At 30.3% G+C, this 21,788-nt stretch overlaps 1 protein-coding gene across 1 annotated transcript; it reads right to left on the bottom strand.

The window, feature by feature from the left end:
* Positions 1-12,392: 12,392 nt before the first annotated feature.
* On the bottom strand, positions 12,393-15,654 carry MDA1 (Mitochondrial transcription termination factor family protein). The gene is made up of 4 exons (XM_007019571.3): positions 15,508-15,654; positions 14,388-14,437; positions 14,063-14,278; positions 12,393-13,964 (listed from the first exon to the last, which is right to left on the bottom strand). The coding sequence occupies exons 1-4, from the start codon at positions 15,579-15,581 to the stop codon at positions 12,877-12,879; spliced, it is 1,428 nt and encodes a 475-aa protein (XP_007019633.3). The 5' UTR covers positions 15,582-15,654; the 3' UTR covers positions 12,393-12,876.
* Between the last annotated feature and the right edge of the window lie 6,134 nt (positions 15,655-21,788).

Here is a 21,788-nt window from a genome sequence, read left to right as displayed (position 1 = left end):
CTTAATTGGCATCTGTAAGCTTTATTAGCCACCATATCAAAGTACGGGGTACTACAGTATTCATGAGCTTGATGCAATTAATGCCTTGACTGCATAAACGGCTACCCTCATTAAAAAAATTGGTACACTAGGTGTCCATGATGCTTAGAGTCCTTTTGTGACATGTGAGTTATTTAGAGATGGGCATTCCAATGATCGTTGTCTAGTTAATGTTGTATCTGAATAGTTTGTGGGAAATTTTAAGAAACAACAAAATAATCTTTAGTCCAACAACTACAATCCTGGTTAGAGAAATCGTCGTAATTTCTCTTAGAGCAACAACCAAGAACCTTCATCAACAACTAAGCTGAACTTTCCTCTTAGATTTCCACCTTAAGTTAAAGCTTTTATGCTTGAGAAAAAGCCATTTGTGGAAGAGTTATTCATGCAATACATGGCAAACACTAATTCTCTTATTCAAAGTCAGGTGATATCACTCTAAAATCTTGAGACACTAGTGAATCAACTTGCCAATGCCATCAATAAGTAGCCTCAAGGAACTTTACCAAGTGACACTAAACCCAATCCCAAAAAGAAGGAAAAGTGCAATGCAATTGAATTACTTTGAGGAGTGGTAAGCAACTTGATGAGGTAAAAGGTAAAGAAGTGATAGATGGTAGAGATAAAGTTGATCAAGAAGATACTTCCAGCAAGCAAGCTCAAGTTGATAAAGTTAAGTAAGGGGAAAAAGTATCCACACTACCACAAGTCAAGCCAAATGTGCCTCTCGTTGCTTTTCCTTAAGCATTAAAGCAAAAGAAAATAGATAAATAATTTGAAAAGTTTTTGAATGTTTTCAAGCAACTTCACATTAACATTCCTTTTGTAGATGCTTTAGCACAAATACCTTCTTATGTGAAGTTCCTTAAAGAGATCACGTCCAAAAAGAGGAAATTGGAATATTTTAAAACAATTGCACTTACTAAAAAGTGTAATGTTAGAATCCAAAATAAGCTTCCACTAAAGTTTAAGGATCCAGGAAGTTTCTTTATCCCTTGTACTATTGGTACTATTGAATTTTTTAAAACTTTGTGTGATTTGGGTACTAGTGTTTCACTTATGCCTTTTTCTATTGCTAAGAAACTTTAAATCAAGGAGATATAACCTATTACAATTTCTTTACAGTTAGCAGACAGATCAATCAAGTACCCCATAGGGATTATAGAGGATGTTTTGATGAAAATTGGGAAACATTACATTCCGGTATACTTTACTGTGCTTGAGATGGAAGATGATGTTGAAATTCTTTTTATTTTAGAATGACCATTTTTAGCTACAGCAAGGGTAATCATAGATGTGAAGAATGGCAAAATAACCTTCAAAGTTTGAGAAAAGGAAGTCAAGTTTAATATATTCAATACAACAAAGTATCCTCCTTGTACAAATAGTTGCTATAGAGTGAATTCAGTTAATGAGTTGGCTAAGGAGGATCTTGAGAAGGAATATCTTCCAACAACAAGTGTTACTTTCTAATTCACATTTCAAGCTTTTTCCATGAAAATGCAAATCAAGATGGTTAGGTCTTTTCAAAGTGGTTAAGGTCTATCCTTGTGGTATAATAGAGATTGATAGTTAGGCTACTAGCACATTCATGGTTAATGGACTATGCCTTAAAAATTATTTCATGGATGAAGTTGTGAGAAAAAGGGTGGTCAAGCTATTAACTATAAAGAAACGCTTCTTAGGAGGCAATCCAAATTTTTAAAACTCTTGCTCTTTTTCTTTGAAATATTTGTCACCTTATTGAACCTTCCCAACAACTTTGGAGATAATGATGAGTATGAAAGAAAATAAGAACAGAGGTCCTTTCGCTACCACCATTGTTAGGAGAGCTTTACTTATCTTTTTTTTTTTTTTTAAACATTGAGGACAATGTTCAGTTTAAGTTTGGGGGGGTTTGAATTTTTAGTTAAGGTTTATCTTTTAATTTATGTTTTTCTTCATTTATGTTTTTAAGTTTATGTAGTATTTTGGTTTTTAAAGTTATAGCTAGAGTTTTGTAATGCCAATTTTTTGATGATTTTCCATATCCAATCATAAGAACTAAATTATCTTGTTATCTATGCTTTTGCTAAATATGAATATTATTTGAGTTTATGTGACATTCTTATAATAAATATCATTCTTAGAATGAAATTTCCATTAAATAGAGCATGATATCTTTTGCTTAGAATAGTTGTGCCTGTCTAGAGAAAACTTATGTTAATGTGAATTTTTGGGATTATGTCATGAATTCTAAAATTTGTTTGATTCTCTCTCGATGTGAAATCTTAGGCAATACTTAGTTAAAGAGATGAATTGGGCCATCTTTGGGCCATTTGAGCCTTTTGAGCCTACCTTAACATACTTTTATCCTTAGTATACCCCTTTGAGCCTAATATCACCTTTTCTTTGTCTAAAACATATTTATTTCACCTAGCCTAAATAATAATTTTCCAATTTTGCAACCTTTACTCCTAATGTTAATCATTTTAAGAAGTGTATTAAGCTAGATGTTGAATAAGATAGAAGGTGGAGTTGATGAAAAAGTTCAACTATGATTAGTATTCACCCCATTACCCACAGTAGAAAGAAATAAGTTTAAGGGTGTAAGATCGTGATAAAAATAAATAAAAAATAAGAAAATAATGAGATAAGAAAAAGAATAACGTGTTTGATAAAAGAAAAGTTTAAAGTTGAAAAATGTTACTTAAAGAGTGAAATTTAAGATTTATAGAGGTTCTAGAATGATTATGTGCTTAGGGTGATTTGAACTACAATATTATCCTTCATCTTACCTTTACCCTAGCCTTACATTACAAGCTAATAAAGTCCTAATGATCCTTGATTAAGTGTTTGCCTACATTAGTGGAGAAAGAGATGAAAAACAAACCTATGGAATTCTTGTACTAGTTCGAATTTGTATAAGTGTAAACTTATCTAGAATGTATGACTATTCTTTGTAAAAAGATTGCACACACACACATGGAAATCCGTTTAAGAAAGAGCTTGCATTTGAATTGAATCATGGACTTTAATGATATCTATGTTTTACCTTGAGTTGAGATTTTAAGGTAATTTTTGAGGAAATTATGAGAGATCATTCGTTTGGTGCAACTCACCTCTAGCTAGTTGTCATCTTTATTTATTTGTTTTCATTATTTAAGTGTTTTTGTCATTTACGTTGTTTTTGCTTTGTTTAGTTTTCTTTTATGTTTTTGCTTAAGGACTAGCAAAATCTTAATTTTGGGGATGTGATAACTCTGTGTTATAGAGTTATTTTGTCACATTTTAAGTATTAAATCGGCTAAGTTCTTGAGATTTAGTTTAAGAATTAGATATTTTTAGCTATTTGTCTTACTTTAGTAAATCATATTGGTTTGATTTAATTTAAGTTATTTTATTTTAGTTTGATGATCATTTGCTTTTAGTTTAGTTATTATTAAGTTAGTTTGTTGCTTTTGTAGGTGTGTAAATGAAAAAGGGCTTCAATTGGTAAAGAAAAGTGCATAAAGGTCTATTCTTCTTCTACACATGCTTTAGTATTTTGAGTATCTCTTTCATCTTAGAAGTCCAATTATGTGAATCTTGAGCCATTGGAAAGATAAGTGACAAGGTTACAATTTTCATATTTACTACTTTGCCTAATTCAGCCTAGAAGAATGAGAAATTTGCTTCACAAGTGAAAGGAGTGCAGTAAAGAGGACAAGGTAAAATAGCACATTGGGCGTTAGGGCCCCATGAAAGGAGTCCACAGAGCGAAATAGAATGTTGGGCACCACGACTCCAAAGGAAGGAGTTCTCGGTGTTAGAAAAGAAAAGTTGAAAAACAAAAGAAGCAAAGCGCTTGAGGCTGCGACATTTGGGAGGTGGCGCCATAGCATCAACACGATAAGCCTTCCAAGCATAAATTTCAGGAGTTGATTTTGAGTAGGATTTTGAGCCCCATTTAAAGGCCCTTTTAGAGCACTTGAAAGCAATAAGTAAGATAGATTTTCTCTAAAGAAAAGAGTTATCAAGCAAGTAAGAAAGCGAGAAAAAATTCTTAAAGATTGAAGATCGAAGACCTAACAAATCTTAGTTTTCTTTTCTTCTTTAGTTCATTTATACTTTCCTTGTTTTGTATTGATGGTTAAACCTTTTTGGATGATGTTTTTAGTAGTTATGAGGATCTAAATTTCTTATCTAGAATTGTAATTGAACCCAACATGTAGTTTAAATTTTTAATACTCTTTCTTGCTTATGATTAATAGTGTTTGAGTTGTTTATTTCAATCTTGTGCTTAATGCATCTGATTGATTGGCCACCAATTAGATAGATAGGGTAATCTAAATAAAACTTGGAAAAGTAATTTTAGTGTAAGCCTTGGATGAAACAACATATGTTCAGTATCAATTGCATGAGATGATTGATTTGATTCACATGTAGGGTAGGAATACACTTACATGTCATATGTAGCCATGGTTAGAGTCTAAGCTTCATGAATCTTTCTTAATTGCAATTTCTACAGGAATATAGTAGATTGGTTAAGGACAATATTTTTATAAGAACATCAAAAAAGACTTATAAATATATTAGAGCTCTAAGTTAACAACTCAACTGTCTAGTAAGTAAGAGAGAGTATAAGAGATTCAAATGAAGGGTTGAGGGGATATTGTAGTTTTAGCACTTTGTTTAATTGAGTTTATCTAGTTAATTTGTGATTCTTGTTATTAGTTTTAGTTTCTTTAGTTTTTAGTAGTTTTAAAAATTGATTGTTTGGATGAAATTGAATTGTGTTAATTTTAGTAGTTAACAAAAGATTTTGGTGCAATTTCTCTTACGGGAACGATACTCTACCAGCACGTTTGGTATGGGGAATAGCTATGTTATTCCTTTTCTATTCCTAACTGTTAGTTACACCTTTGTTTGGTTAGCAATCTAACAAGTAATAACAATTCCTGAGTTTTAACTATTTTTTACAATCGGTAAAAACCCCTTTTCAACTAAACCTGACCCTCCCCTTGGTATTAGCTATTCCATGCCTCACGGAAGAGTTTTCAAAATTGGTATGACTAAATTACCCCTTTTAGATGTAAAAAACTACAACCCTATCCATATAAATATTTTTTTTCTCTCTATTCCTCATTTCCCTCTTTCTCTTAGTCGCATGGTTCTCTTCCATGATTTCTAGCTCTATCAGTCACCACCGCCTCTCTCATCCACCATTCTAGCTACATTGCTCTCTTCCATAATCTAGGTACTTGCTTACTATGCTCTTGTTTTCTGTTGAAAGCGGAAATGACCCAAGTGTTGAATTAGTTTATATTCAAAATGATTTGATTTTATCTGATTTGTGTATTTCTCGACTATTTATTTATGGTTCAAGTTTGTTTTCTGTTATTTCTTTGACTCATTGTCAGTATTATGGATTATGCTTAGTGGTTGTGATTTGGGTTAGTTTTGGTGCATTTTTTTTTTTTGAAAGTTAGAAAGAACTCATTCATATCAGGAAGGGGAACCCTTTGTACATTTAAAGGAAGATCAAGCCTGATTAAATCAAACCTATCCCCAAAAACAACTAATTAAAAAAAAAAACCACCAGCAATGTCCCTTACCTCACCCAATAGAAGCCAACCCAACATATATACAATATCAACTCACCAACACAAAGACAAGACTAAAAACAAAAAAAACCAAAATTAGTACAGTAAGAAACACAACCATATGCTTGTTTCCTATCTTGCTAATACCCCTATCTTAGTTTTGGTGCATATTAGGAAGTAGCTTAAGCAAAAATGGTAGATTTGGGTTAGTTTTGATGCATAATGCATAATTCTTAATTTACAAATAATTTATGAGTATATAAATATATATCTCTAATATAGACCAGCTAACTATAAATCTGACCAATATAAAGCAATTAGTAAAATCCATGTGAGCACTATCAATCTAGACTTGAAACAAGAAGTACACGAAGTTGTTGAGCTATCAAAATTCAATATAGCATGAATATTTAGTTATTGGGTATAAGAGTTTCAACTTTCAACAATATTAGTTTACAAGAGGAAGTCTTTAGAACATTAAATCTCATAAAGACACTTTTAGCTAGCTAAATTGTATAATTACAGTACCTTTGTTAAAAGGAAAGATATGGTTATGAATGAGACAAGCAAAAAGTTCACAGGGATGTGTCATAGCTTACGTTCTATAAATTCCATGTGAAGCCTTCACTTATGTACATGTGTAATAAATGTGGATCAAATTGCTTACACAACCAATCGACCTTGGAGGCTAATATAATTGATGATTTGGTTTAGTATATGTAGCTGACTTAACGGGAAGGGGTGCTTAAAATTGTATGCATCATTGTTGGTGTTTGGTTGGAGAATCCCAACCCTCTTAATGTCAAATGCCTAACTCTCTATCCCTATTAAAGACCACAACATACTCTTATCTTGCCAATATCCATCCATGCTACCTTTATCTATCACTCTCTTAATGTTATTCATTTTCCTCCCAACCATATCATTTTGAAATTTTTTCCCCTAACCCAATTCAAAATGTTCTCAATTTTTGTCTTTATAAATGCTAGGAAAAAGTTCAAATTTTTTTTTAAATTTTGATTAAAAAGGGATCAAGGTATAAACATTATTCATAATTATTGTGCAACCTCATAACGATAATATAAAAATTTTTAAAAATACTAACCATGCGAACATGCTTATTGGCACGACGAGTTAAGGATATATTTAAATATATTATGATAGACATCAAGTGAGGTTGATTATACAAAGTAATCAAATAATTAAATTAATGAATGCAATAAACAACATATATATTAACTCCAACAAACCCACCTAAGCCCTAACTTATCCTTATCCCCACACTTGTCCTTCACCCCAACTAGCTTATATCCAACATGCTCAATAAAACATATTGCTCACCTCATTAAAAGAGATATTTGTTAAAAACTCTTTTTTCACCTCATTCACACTTATTTTTTAGATTTCATAGATTTCAACCTTCTAGTTGAACTTTAATTTAATTTAGAGCTTGTAACGTTGTAATTGGAATTGTTATAGTCTTTGAATTCTGCCATAATACATAATTGAATAAGGAAAAAAATTAGGGTAAAGGGCTTTCAAATAAGACTTCAGTGAAGAAAGGTCAAGGGCTTTAGGGAAAGTTAGTTAAAATCAAATCCACTATTTTAGGGTATTAATGCAAAGATACATACAACATGGTCATAAATTAATAATATTTATTTTGTTTTATTTTCTTTCTTTTTATATGCCATATGGTTTTAATATTTTTTGTACATAATAAAATAGATTAGAACATTTATTTTTTGTAGTCATGGTTCTTTTGTGTTTTAGAAGAGATGATGAATAATGAAAAAGGCTACTAGCTATGTTTAAATTTTATATGAAGATTTGTAGTGTTGTTAGTTTGTTCTTAACTTTATTATCTGCAACGTCCACTTTATGTACTTATAGGCCAAGAGTTAGATCTTAATGCACTAGATTTTGTTGCAAATCAAGATTATGAGAGGCGACTTGTGTATGATAATGATATTTCATATATTTCACAAATTAGGATAAATAGACAGGCCTTTTCTAAATTATGTGAAATATTAGAAAGTATTAAAGGGTTGAAGTCAACAAAGAACATGCTTGTAAATGAGCAAGTAGCAATATTTTTACATATTATTGCTCATCATGTTAAGAATCGAGTAATTAGTTTAAATTTTAAATGGTCAGGTGAGACAATTAGTAGGCACTTTCATAATGTTTTAAATCCAGTGCTGAAATTGCAAGAACATTTGTTTAGAAAACCTAAGCCCATTCCAACAAACTCTACAGACAATCAGTGGAAGTGGTTTAAGGTAGATTATTAATCCTATTACCTTTGTAACTATATATACAAGACATCAATAGGTTTACTTATAAGTAATTCATTACATTTGATTTGTCGAATTGTTTAGGTGCTTTAAATGGGACATACATCAAGGTTAAGGTGCTAAGTTTAGATAAACCTAGATATTGCACACGTAAAAGGGATATTGCAACAAATATGTTAGGTGTATGTACACCTGACATGCAATTTGTCTTTGTTCTTCCTGGTTGGGAAGAGTCTGTAACTAATGGCAGAGTTCTTCAAGATGCACTAAGGAGGAGAAATGGACTTAAAGTGCCTCATGGTAAGCTTTCTTATGATAATAGGAAGGCATTTCAAATCATGCACTATATGATTATTCTAATTACATAAATAGATAACTTATTTAGTTTGTTTTATATAGGTTGTTATTACCTAGTTGATGTAGGCTACACCAATTGTGAGGGCTTTTTTGCACCTTTTAAGGGTCAACAATATTATTTGAATGAATGGCATCAAGGTAATGAACCAAGCAGTCCTGAAGAATTTTTTAATATAAAACGTACAGCTACACGCAATGTTATAGAGAGGTGTTTTAGGTTGTTGAAAATAAGGTGAGGTATCCTTAAGAGTCCATCATTTTATCCAATTAGGAAACATAATCGGATTATTATAACTTGTTATTTGCTTCTTAATTTTATTAGGAGGGAGATGAGCTTTGATCACATTAAAGTTGATTTAGGGGAATATATTCAAACCAATGCAACAGTTGAGAAGGATTTAAAAGGTATATTGATTGTAGTAATTGAAGAATGGAATTAGCAAATCAAATGTTTAGTAAATGGCAAGCATCAATGAAGATTGACATTTGTTAGGTATATTGTTAATTGAAGGACTGTTTTAGTGTTTCTTTCCTTTGTCAATACAAGTTGTGCTTTTTTCTAATTTGTTATTAGTGTCTTAATGTTTTGTCATTTGTTGTTGTTAATTGTTGTTTATGTTGTACTTCTTATCATGTGAATAAAGTTTGACAAGGTTTAATATAATATTGTATATATCTCTTTATCCCTTATTTTTTTAGCATTATAATTATTTTTTTATAATAAAATATTTAGTGTATGGTAGGAAACAATGTCTGCATCTTCAGCACTAGCTTTTCAAAGTTCAAAGGGAACCAAAAGAAAATGGAATTATCATGAAGATGTTGCATTTATTTCAGCTTTGACTGATTTGCACAATTTAGGAAAATACAATGTTGACACTGCTTTTAGAAAATATTAGTAAATAGAACTTGAAATATGCTTGCAACAAAGTTACCAAATGCAAACTTGAAGGTGAAACCCCATATAGAGTTTAGAATAAAGACTTTGAAAAAAGAATGGGCTATTATATATGATATGGTGCAAGGGACACATACGAGTGGATTTGGGTGGGATGATCAAAGGAACATGGTTGTTGCTGCTGATCATATATGAAAATCTTACATACAGGTAAGTTTTTGGTTTGAACTTGTTTAAGTATTTTCATTTTAGTTTCTTAATAATAATATAACTAATAGTCTCTTGTTTTTTATTGTTATTAAAGTCACAAGGAGGCTGCCCTTTTTAGAAGAAAGAGTTTTCCTTTCTTCAATAAGTTTAGTTTTATTTATGCAAGAGATCGTGCAACAAGAAAATATGCTCAACTTGCAGCAAATATCCTCAAAGAAATGCAAGAATGTAATGATACAATAAATGAGGAAACTGAAGGTGAAAACCTAGATAGATATAGTTTCGACTTTGAGGATTTCTCTAATATTCAACTTCAAACATCAACTCCTAGAAGTGAAACTACTTCAGCAAGGAAGATGAAAAGGCTAAATGAGATAGGTGATTTTATTACATCCAAATCAATTATTACTGTTGCCACGATATTTGGTGAAAACATAAAAGAGGCTAGAATTAAGTTCAGCAAGAGTGTTGGGGTAGAGGTAAACAGCCAACAAAAGGCTCAAGAGTTGGATGGGATTTTAAGTCAAGTATAGGGATTGACAATGAGGGAAAGGGTTCATGCTTCAATCAAACTTCTTGAATCTGCAACTCTTATGTTGTTTTTTAGTATTACTCCTGATCGAAGACTTGAATGGCTGAGGACATTTCTTGCTGACCGTTGAGCTCGGATGGCTCTGTAACTTTTTGTGAAGGTTAGTTCATGATATTGTAACTTTCGGACACTTGTGGTTGATGTTGATACTAATTATGAGGTTCATTAGCAAGTCTAAACCTTATTTAGCTTACCGTTGTATTGCTGGTTGTATAATGATGATGTTATTGTAGCTACCTTATTAGTTTTATGCATGCTGTAAGTTAATGTAATAGGATGAACATTCATCCATTACTTTCAAGGTCAGTGTATTTTTGTAAACTAGACCTTGGCTTTTGATTCGGTGTAATAATATTCTCACGTTATTTCTCTTTTTGACATTTATGTTTCCTCAACACTACATGCTTGGTTCAAAGATATTATTTTCTATTTAATATGTCAAAAGACATAACTTCCTTTTTTTAAAAAAAAATAGAACACCATCATTCTAATTTTAAAGATATGATTTTTTATTTAATATATCAAAAGACATGATTTTCTATTTCTATTAATTTTTTTGTTTTTTCCCAAATATTTCTTCTCCAATATTTTGTCTAAACAATATTTTGAAAATGACCTATAATATATGAAGAATTGTATAAAAATAAATATCTATGCACAAAATTTAATTCATTATGATAGATAAAATATAATGTGATTAAATTATATTTTAGAGTAATTGTCCATTTATAAAAATATGCACGTAAATTATAATTATTTTTTGTATTTGGGATAAAATATAATTATGATGGGTAATTATCTTTTAGGATACATACGTATTTAAATTATAATAAGGATAGTTTTGTTTTTTTATGAAAATAAATGTTAATCTAATAAAAGTTATTTTTATCTTTTTATCACTTATATCTTTCTTATTCCAATGTTAGTTTTACCAACGAACACTGCAATAAGTTAAAATAACAATTCTTACTCTATTCCATTTACTATACCAAATAACGAATAATGATTCTATTCTATTCTTACTTTATTCTATTACCATAAAATGACTATTCTATTCTTACTTTATTCTATTACCATAAAATGACTATTCTATTCTATTCTTGTTTATTCTACGAATCAAACATGTAGTAATTTTCATTATATTACTTGTTAACGATACGTGTACTTGCGTGATAAATGCGACAACAAGAGTCAAGGATCACAATCAGACTAGATTTGAATTGGAGTTAAATCAATAGGGTAGTCCTACTTGGTTCAGACTTTGTACAACCTCGAAGACCGAATGAGTTTGAAATCTTTGAACGGGATAAATGGATACCAGGTTGGTATTGAATCTGTATGTAAAGCTAGTAAGGATTCGTACAAAAGTCCATAAAGCAGCAAGCTGTTCGGACATGAGTGGATTTAATGCGGAAGTTTAATGTGGGAAGGATTCTTTGTTCGAGTAATCCTGTGTTAAGGACGATGAAGACATTGATGTGATAACGGTTTCAGAAAAGATAGCGGTTGTGGACAGCCATGGTCTAGACAACGCAAAAATGGACAGCAACGCTTTGGACATATTTAATACGAGTGGGCAGCTTCGGATAAGTTCTGCTCGGACAATGTTGGTTCGGACTAGATTTAATTTAAAGCGGTTTAGACACTTGGGACTCCTAATTGCAACCTTAGGCACCGAATATCCCTACATCTGGAGTTAGTGTATTTAGGGGTTCTTTAGTTTAATGTATCCATTTATTTTATTTTTGCATTTCTACTTGTATAAATAAGTCCAAAATAATTTGTTTTGACACTCAATAATAAAATTGCATATCTATCAAATATATACATATATAAAATAAAGCTTTCCTTTAATAATTGATTAGTGATAAGCTTATGTGGTATCCTTTAATTAGATCTTATTCGATATATATGTATCTCATACGTTACACCTACTTGTTTGTTTTAAGCTCACTACTCCAATGATAGAATTAAAACATGTTTTTAAATAGAAGTATAACAAGTATAGATTTTTATCATTTTGTCACATTTATAACATAAAACAATTTTGATAACCAAGTAATTGAATAACTATAACTCTTTGTTTAATGGTTTGTCAACTATGATCAAAATTTTTCACAATGTCAATAAATAAATAAAATACTCATTAATAAATAATAAATGTGAAACAATAATTAATATAATAATTTATTTATTTAATAAATATTATCAAACTAAATATCCAGGTTAGGCCCTAAAGAGGTGGAAATATGAAAGATGAAAGGAACAAAAGGAAGTTATATTTAGAAAGAAAGAGAATCAAGATGTATTTCTGTTGCTCATGTCTCATGGGATTGGATTGGAGTAAAACCTTTTAAGCAGCAAAGAACATAAGCATTATGCAGCAGATAAATGGTTGACAAAGAATTAACGGTGACCCTTTTGAAGAACACATGGAAAGTAAAGATGGCTCCTTATAACATCATCTTCAAACTTTAAAATGTCATCACATCAGAAGTCAGCGACAGAATGCATCCCAAAGAGTTGGAATGAACTTAGAACATGAAATGAAACTCTAACACAATAATCACATCCTATGGAAGGGATAAAAATATACACTCACCATGAAGGCAATTTAAAATAAGATGGGTTAAAAGACCTAGAATAACATATACATCTTAAATGCTTCTTCGTTCTTCCATACAAAATGGGGCCAACCCGTAAGAAGGTCGTTTTTAGGTTTTGCAAAAAAAACAGTAAGTCACACCTGAACTTAGAAATGGTAAGTTACCTCTGAAGTCTGTTGAAAGCACTTTCTTTTCCCTATGACAAGTTCATTTTCCCATCATATCGTTCCTTCATCAGAAAGAAAAGTCTTAAAATACCTGCAAAACCTCATTCTTGAAAAAATATGACGTCGATACTTTCTATATGAATCAGTTATACTTGGTCTGTAAGCTGCTTCTCAATTTTCTTCTTCAAAGCCTTTTCGAAGTCACGACTTGACAATGATAAAATCTGATTCAGCAGTAATTTCACACCAGACTCCTTTACAACTGCAACTCGTGGTTTAATCCTCTCCTCCAAGCTGTAGCCAAAATATTGAGGGAATTTAATCAGCTCTGACTTTGAATAATCCATGGTTAAAAAGAAATCCCATTTTGGTATCAAGTTATCTACCAAGCTAAAAGTATATAATGCTCCATATCTTGAAGTCATAATCCCAACTTCCTCCACAGTGTATCCTTTATCAAGAAAAAATTCTGTTACAGGCTTCAAATTTGCCTCAATGCTAAGGCCAAATGTCTGCGGACATCGTAGTAGAAGAACAGCAATATCAACACCCAATGAGCGGAAGTACTTAGCTGTAGGCCGTAGCTTGTCCTCCACACTATAACTTATTATGTTTGGACAACGTGTTAGAATCTTACCAACATTCTCTGACGAAATGCCCATTTCATAGAGGAAATCTAAAGTTGTCTTAACCTTTTGCCTGCTATAAGTAAGAAGTGCAGGAAACCGGTATATAACTTTTGCCCACTGTTTCTTGTCCACACCCAAATTTTCTAAGAATGTCATGGTGGGTATGAGATTTTCAGAGAGACTGATTCCACACAGTTGAGGCCTTTTGCTGAGAATGATGGGAATGTCAGACTTTGGCACACCAAGTTCAAGAAGGAACTCAACAACAGGTTTGATTTTCCCCTCCAGACTGTAGTAGGCAAAAGATGGGAATCTGCGTGTAATTACCTTGATCTTCTCAAGATCCATACCAAGCTCCATGAGGTAGAGAACTTGAGGACGGAGCTTCCCTGCTGGGCCTGTCTCACTAACACGAGAGACAGCTTTTAACTTCTTGGAGTCAACGGCTGAATCTGGAGGAGATACCTGCGTTACAGGTTTATCTTTAACTGGTGGGTCAGGAAAATTTTCAACTACATTGACCAGAGTTCTTCCATGCTCTTCAAGGAGAGATTCAAGGTAAGGGGTAAGAGCATCCCTGATCTCAAGAGTTGTGAGCTCTCTTCCTGCAATGTCGAGTAGCATTTCTTCAGCAGCTTAACCAATTAGAAAAACAACACTCATGCTTATGCGGTGAACAGACAGTATAACATTGCAATCGAACCTACGAGATACCGAGATTTATGAACAGAATGAAGCGTCGACACTAGGTGGTCAATAAAAAGGCCTGATTTGTTGATGATCCTTGCAGCAACTGCATTGCTTAGACCTTGCTTCTTCAAGAACAAGGTTAAAACAGCCTTAGCTTCTTCTTTTTCTGCTGTAATCAGAGTTGGAGGCACCACTCTTAAACTAAAAGATCCATCTGCCTCAGAATCAGCTGTCAACATACAAAAGTCAGAGTTAGTGTCCCATAGAGAAAGATAAGCGGGAAAGTGTGGTAACATTTGTTAGTTGATGTTGGCACAGTCTCCAAACACAATGCTTACCAAACTTTGCTCTGCAGAAGTAGAGTTTCTCAGGGAAAGGAAGTCGAGTCCTGTAAGAAAATAAAGCAAATTATCTCTTTAGCATACTGTCTCTGCTGAGCAATTGAAACATCATTTAGTCAGGCATTCTGGAAGCATCACAAATTCACTACAGAATCAGTAATTGTATCTAAGGAACACTGCTTCAATTTTGAGATACACTCTTCTAATAAAGAACCCCAAGATTCTCCATTTCTTAAATTATTTCATCTATTGCCCCATTCTGCAGACTAATTGTTTTATCACTTGCTACAGCTCTAAGATTTCTTCATTAAGGAACAGGAAACCTCTGCTCTGTGTTCTGAATGCCTCACTAAATGTCCAACTCAATCAAACCTCCTTTGAGGTTCAATCTCAAACTGCAAATTAAGTCAAACATTTGTTATAAAGAATACAAATATAACCCAAATCTGAAAGCGAGACTAGAACCCCATACATCTTAGTTGTCTACAATTGCTTTTCGTCCCTCCACACATTTAATAACTCCATCTCTTCTCATTACGACCGACATACTCACAAAGAGCAATACTAACGGTGTGAAAAGTTCCAAACATTCAATACACCAATATGTATTGCAGGTAATATATGCTCACTTCCAATCACCTTGTTCTTGTCACACATCCACTTAGCAAAATTCATTAGGCATGTCACCTAAATACATATCCTGAGTGACATTGGGAAGTCAAAAGGAACCAGAGTCAAGTCAATAATTCAATTTTTTTTTTCACAAAACAGATATTGTCCGCAGTTATCCAACTAAATAAGTGTAAAAAGAGGTAAAAAAAAGGCTCATTTTAACACAAAAATAAAAACCCAGAAGCCTTCCTAAGTTTCAACAACAAAGACACACAAAGTTCACTTCTTCTACTCATTTTCTTCCAGTAAGGCAAAACACAAGTGAGATTCCTTCCACTAAAGAATCTAACTTCAAAATACCCTTTTGTACAACATTACAAATAAATAAAATGGGAAAAAAAAAGGTATTGATTTCCCTTTATCATCTAGTAAAACATGAAAGGAAATGCAGGAGTGTCAAAAGAATATTGAAACAATGAAGAGAATGAAGAGGTAAGGCAAGCACCTGGTAATGAGGAAGGGTCCTCTGGACAGAGAAGAGAGATCCATTGATGGCCGGATTGCACAAAAAACTCTCATTTTTAGCTTTCAAGTTAGAAACCCAGAAGAGTTTCTAGGCTTTTTCAAGTTTCAGGATATACTGGCAAGGGCAAAGATTTCTGCCAAATATCAGGCTCGTGAAATTCCTGCCACAGCTTAATAACACGATGCCGTATTGTCTTATGAGGATTCTAAGAGAAAAGCAAGGGTAAATCAACAGGAGGTTGATTCAATCCGTTATTTCATTTATACGTCGTGGACAGTTAAAAAGGGTTTAGATTTCGTTATCAAAGTTGAAAGAGTAAGGGGGATTTTGTAATAAAGAGAGGAAGTATTGTAAATAAATAAAAAGATGTGTCAGACAGGAAGATTCAAACTAGATTCAGTAATTTTAGATACGACACGTTAACACGACATAAGAAAATACGAGTTAAATAAATTTTGAGTTTAGTATTAACGTGTTTCGTGTCTAATCATATTTGACACGTTAAAATATAAAAAATTTCATATTTTAACGTATCAGACACGACAAACACGTTTAAAACACATTTAAATACGTTTACTTAATTGTGTTATCGTGTTTAAACGTGTATACGTGACACGTTTATTAACATATTAAAAATTAATAGTTAAAGATTATTTTAACCTTATATAAATAATTTTAAATAATTATTTTAATAAGTTTTTTTAATTTTATAAAGGTAATAATGAAATTATTACGATTGAAAATTATGAATGATTTTTTATATTATTAGTATTTGAAGGTTAGATGTTAATGATGTATTTTATCATATTATATGAAAATAAATTTTATATATGTTATTTATATTAAATTTTATTATATTTGATATTATTATTATTATTATTTTATTATAATTATTTTATAATTATAGATTTTAAATTTAAATAATAAAATTATATTTAATTGTAAATATTTTTATTTAATTGTGTTAAACGTGTTAGTGATCGTGTCATATCGTATATTGATACATTTAATAAACGTATTAATCGTGTCATGTCGTGTTATACGTTTATTAAATGTATATATGTACGCATTTTAAATTTAAAATATGAATATTAAATGTGTCGTGTACGTATTTAGCCTTAACGTGTTTCGTGTCTAATCGTTTTTGACACGTTTACGACATGAAAACATGAATTGCTAGGTCTAATCCAAACAATTCAAATATTGAATGTGGAACAGAATAAAAAGAGAATTAAGGAGTAAAAGAGAAATAAAGAGAATTTAGAGAGAAGCTCAAGAGGAGAATATATTAGCTCTTGAAGGAAGAGAACTGCTCTAAGATTATGTTTGATTAGCGAAATAAATAGTAATAGAATAAAATAACTATTTTGTGATAGTAGAATAAGGTGGACATAAAATATAATAATTATTATCTAATTTTGTACAACGAATGTAATAGATTAATAATAGTTATTATTGCTTATTACAGTATTTGGTAGATAAAAATAACTTTGGAATAAGAAAAGAATAAAGTATAAAAAGATAAAAATACTCTTTATAATATATATGATTATTTATTTTAAATTTATATTTTTTAAATATTAATAATTTAAAATCTATTTAAAATATTAATAATTGATCATTTAAATATTAATATTTTAATTTTATTTTAATCATTAATAGTTTAAATTTTTAATATATTATTTATAATTTAAAATGTTATTATGATTATTCATTTTTATTTTTTAAAAAAATTATTTTTTTATAATTGATTTAAAATATTCATAATTTATAATTTAAATATTAATATTTTAATTATAATTTACTAATTAATATTTTAAAATATTAATATTTAATTTATAATTAAAATGTTATTATGATTATTTATTTTTATTTTATTTTTTAAATATCAATAATTTATAATTAATTTAAAATATTAATAATTGATCATTTAAATATTAATATTTTACTTATAATTTAAATGATATTATGATTAAAATATTAATAATTTTAATCAATTTTTAAATTTAAACTATATTTCTATAACATATTATTAAAAATTTAAACTTTTTTCTTCTTATAATAATACTAATAATTGATAATTTAAATATTATTATGGTTCAAATTTTAATAAATTTAATTAATTTTTAAATTTAAAATATTATTTTTTATAAAATATAATATGTGATTTTTCAAACTTATAAAAGACATTTTGATCGTTATCGTTTTTTAAGGCTAATCCTTAACCAAAGAATAGTTAATACCATGGGGGGTGTTGGTATTAGCTATTCTTTAGTTTTAACTTATTTTGGAGAATAGTCATTCTAAAGGAATGGCTATTCCTTGGAGCATGTGGGAACCAAACAAAGGAACATTTGTTTCTTAGGAATAACCATTCCCCCAACCATACATGCTATAAATGAATTGTGAGGCTCTATATATAATACAAAAAGTGACAGTTATTCAATAATAGGTTTTAATATGCCTAATGAATAACATTATTATAACGAGCTTTAATAGGAGTAATCGTTATTATAACACATTATGTGAACATTAAGGTGGTGATTTTATAGCATATAATGTGAGTGATTATTAAAGTAATTGAGTGTAATAAGACTTGTTCTCGAGTATAAGGCAATCGATAAGAGATATACAACAAAAGCTATTTTAGAACAAGTTTAGAGAAAAAAGTGTATGCGAATAGATATAAAAGAAGAAGATATTCGTGAACAGGTACATGAGAACAAGGTAGAAGAGTGAAACACCAATACTTCAAGAAAATGTTAAGAGGAAGACCTCTTAACTACCTCAACATCTAAGCCACCAAACCAAACCTTTCGGAACATCCCAAGATGAAAGTAACTCATGAACCTTACCATTTATTCCGAGTTGTTTTCATTGCTATCCGTGTGAAGTAGTTATTCTAATAATATTAATTATTCCACATGGAGCAGTGCTCCACTTATTATAGTTGTTCTTCGTGAAATAGTATTTTACTTATTCTAATTGTTCTGTATGAAGTAATATTTTACTTGTTTTAGTTATTCTAAGTGAAGTAGTGGTTGTTCTTATTATTCTCTATACAATATTATATTGTAAAATAATTCTTTATAAATTAGGTACTAACCAAAATTGACTATCTACGTTAGCCCCTTACATAATTCTTACATTATTTCTTAAAAAAAATTCTTATGTATTAATTTATAATGTAAAAGTTTTATTTTGTACTATAATGTATTGTACAATAACACTTAAAGTAGTAACACCGCGGATAGTATCGCCTTAAACAGTAACACCTTAGCCAATGATGCTTTAAGTAATAACATATTACTGTCTTGTGTAATATTTGATTGCTCATGAAATAATATATTTTCCATAAAATAAGATTTTTAAAATACAAATTGTAAAAGGAAAGTTAATCTTTTTTTCATAAAAACCTTGATTTTATATGCCTTATAAATATGAAACTTACTATGAACAATTTTCTTCATTTAAATTCCAAGCAAAACAAAATTCAAAGTAAGGTTTGTTCTTTTATGAATCTTTTTGAGCAAGCAAGTTCTTTTTCTTCTTCTTATAATTTCTTGTTTATTCTCTCTCTCTTTTTATTTGCATTTTCTTGTTTTTCAAAAAATTGAATTTCTTTTGCTTGTTGCCCCTGCATGAAATTTTTTTATATGATAAAAAAAAAAATTTCATGCATGAGATAAGGCTTTTTAATTGAAAGAGAAATTTTTTTTTATGTACATAAATATGTTCAAGCAAACAAATAAATTGTTTGATTTTAGAAGAAAAACTTAGAACAAGCATTATTTATGTTTCATAAGAAAACAATCTCAGTAAGCAAAAGTAGAAAAATTTGTCTTAAAACAAGGATTTGTTTCAAGTGATGATTTATAATTTGTAGCTAAAAGTAAAATTACAAAAGCAAAAGTGCAAAAAACAAGCAAACACCACAAGGAAAAAATTTTTATTTAATTGACTTTTGTCTTAGAGCTTGTTTTGATGCTCCTATTTATTTTTGAACTATAACTATTATTTAGTTTTTAATTTCTTGCATGTGTAACCTTTGATAGAAACATTTAATAGGCAAAGAGATATAGGAAGAGAAACAATAGAACAAATAAAAGATACCAAGTCTCCTGTAAGTCAACTTCTATTTGTAGGCAAGTTAGAGTGAAAGAAACAAATAAAAGTCGGCCTATATGTCAGCTTTTTGGTTTTTTCTTTTGTTTACTAGCAGAAGAAGCTGCGGTTATCTTTTTTTTTTAATGTATATATAAATGGGTTTTTCTAATATTGAAGCTCACAAGCTGCGGTTCTCTTGTTTCTTTTAATATATCTATTAGGCTCTTGAAAGAACTCGTGGCTTCTTTCAATTTAGTGAGCTCCTTTAAGTAGAGCTCTTTTGATTGAAGCTCGCGACACAAGAAGCCGCGTGCCAACTAAGTTATCGCTCACAGCACGTGGCTTTTTTTATTTGAAGCTTGCAGTACTTATGCCACGAGCTCTTTTATTTGTTTCTCACGGTACTTATGCCACGAGGTTTTTGTTTTTATTTAGAATTTCTAATGATTTTTAAAAAAGAATATTTTATATTTTTTTAATGAAGAATAAAGCATTTTTTTAATGTTTAAAAACTATGAGAACTTAACCACCATGCACAGTAAAGCAAAATCTGTTTGTTTAACAATTTAACCGTCATTTTAGGAAGGTTAACCATTTGTTTCAAATAAGTATGTTCTTTTCTTCCTCTAACTCCACTTGAGATATACTGCAAAACCACACCAATAAATCTTATATTTATCCAAATCACAAGGCATATGACCTTAAACATAAGGTTCTATCTATTTTTTCTTCATTAGAAATTACCTTCCAGATAGGAGTTTGAAGAAAATGATTCTTCAATTGGGTGATAATATTGCTAAAGATATTTGGTTGTTTCCACATATACTAAAGAGTATAATATAAAATATATTTAAAGATTGTGGATGCGACCAAGATATTTCTGGCAATACATTCCCTTTCTAATTAAATAATTAACTAGATTGTAGATAGCATTCTAGATGAGATTACTCCACTTTGTGTATTAAAAATGCAAGTCTGTACCACTAGAAACTTATATGATTAAATCAGTTTGAAAATAATATAAAAAATGGTTCAATTTCTTATGCTAACTGCAACTGGGGAATTCTATGCAGTCTAATCACCAAGTTCCACGTGCTTTTATCTCTTATTACCGCATGCAGTTTATTATGCTGCTCGTGGCACAATTTGGTCTGTTGCTCGCGGCACAAGTGTCGCGAACCATTTAGTTTGTTGCGTTATTGCGTAAATTTTTTTCAATAATAATAAAAGATATTACAAAATATTAATAATGATGATAAATAATATAATTTATGCCACTACAATAAATTTTGATTTTAATTTACATTTCTTTAAGTGACATATTTTTTTTACGTAATAAAATCGTAAAATGTAACTATTTAAACTTTTAGAATTTTTTTAATAGCAATATAAAATAATTGTTTTGCTAGTGCATATAATATTTATAATATTATACTAACAATTTGTAGAATACAATCAAAATGCGTAATGTTAAGTCAAAGTTATTATAATGAGCATAAAGATAATAATGATAATAAGATTGTGTATGAGTAGTTATCTCTTTTTTGACCTGTTGCTTGTACGATTGGTAAAATTCCTCTTATTCCTCATGAATGATGCATCAATTTGAGTGTGATCACCATATAGGCCTTTCTCTCCTAGTCACCTTTCTTCTTGTATTTCAAGGACTTTGTGTACACTTGGTTAAATTTTAAAGTTGCACTCTTATCACTTTTGGTATTCAGATTTTTGTTTGCTAGTAGTGCTTCTAGCCCTTGTATAACACATATATAACAAAATAATTTGAAAGCAGACTTGTGATAGCTAATAATCTATGAGCAAATACTTCTCCAAAATGGGAACGAATGTTACAATTCATATATGATGCTAATAAAGCTGAGATTGAAGTTAAGAAAGATTGCAACAAAGATTGTTGTATTGAAGAACCAGAGTTGCGAAGATGATTAGATACTTCTTCTAATAGTGGTTCTTTTAAAAAATAATTAGATAAGTCGAGAGAGATTGCAGCAAAGATTGCTTTGTTGAAGCATCGTGAAAAGGAGTTGCGAAGATGATTAGATGCTTCCTCCTATAGCGACTCTTCTCAAGAATAATTAAATACTTTCTCCAGTTATAAAAAATAACGACTCTTCTCTATGGAACACAATAGTTAG

This window comes from Theobroma cacao, chromosome 8 (assembly GCF_053813885.1).
Source record: "Theobroma cacao isolate CCN51 chromosome 8, ASM5381388v1, whole genome shotgun sequence".
In the NCBI taxonomy this organism is placed as follows: Eukaryota; Viridiplantae; Streptophyta; class Magnoliopsida; order Malvales; family Malvaceae; genus Theobroma; species Theobroma cacao.
Note: the sequence above shows the minus strand (reverse complement) of the source record. Positions and strands in the feature narration are given on the sequence as shown.

Coding starts and splice junctions, on each gene's coding strand:
- MDA1 (XM_007019571.3), bottom strand. CDS start 15,581: ATGAGAGTTTTTTGTGCAATCCGGCCATCAATGGATCTCTCTTCTCTG. Junction 14,438..15,507: donor GGACCCTTCCTCATTACCAG/GTGCTTGCCTTA, acceptor ATTTTCTTACAG/GACTCGACTTCCTTTCCCTG. Junction 13,965..14,062: donor TAAATCTCGGTATCTCGTAG/GTTCGATTGCAA, acceptor TCGACATTGCAG/GAAGAGAGCTCACAACTCTT.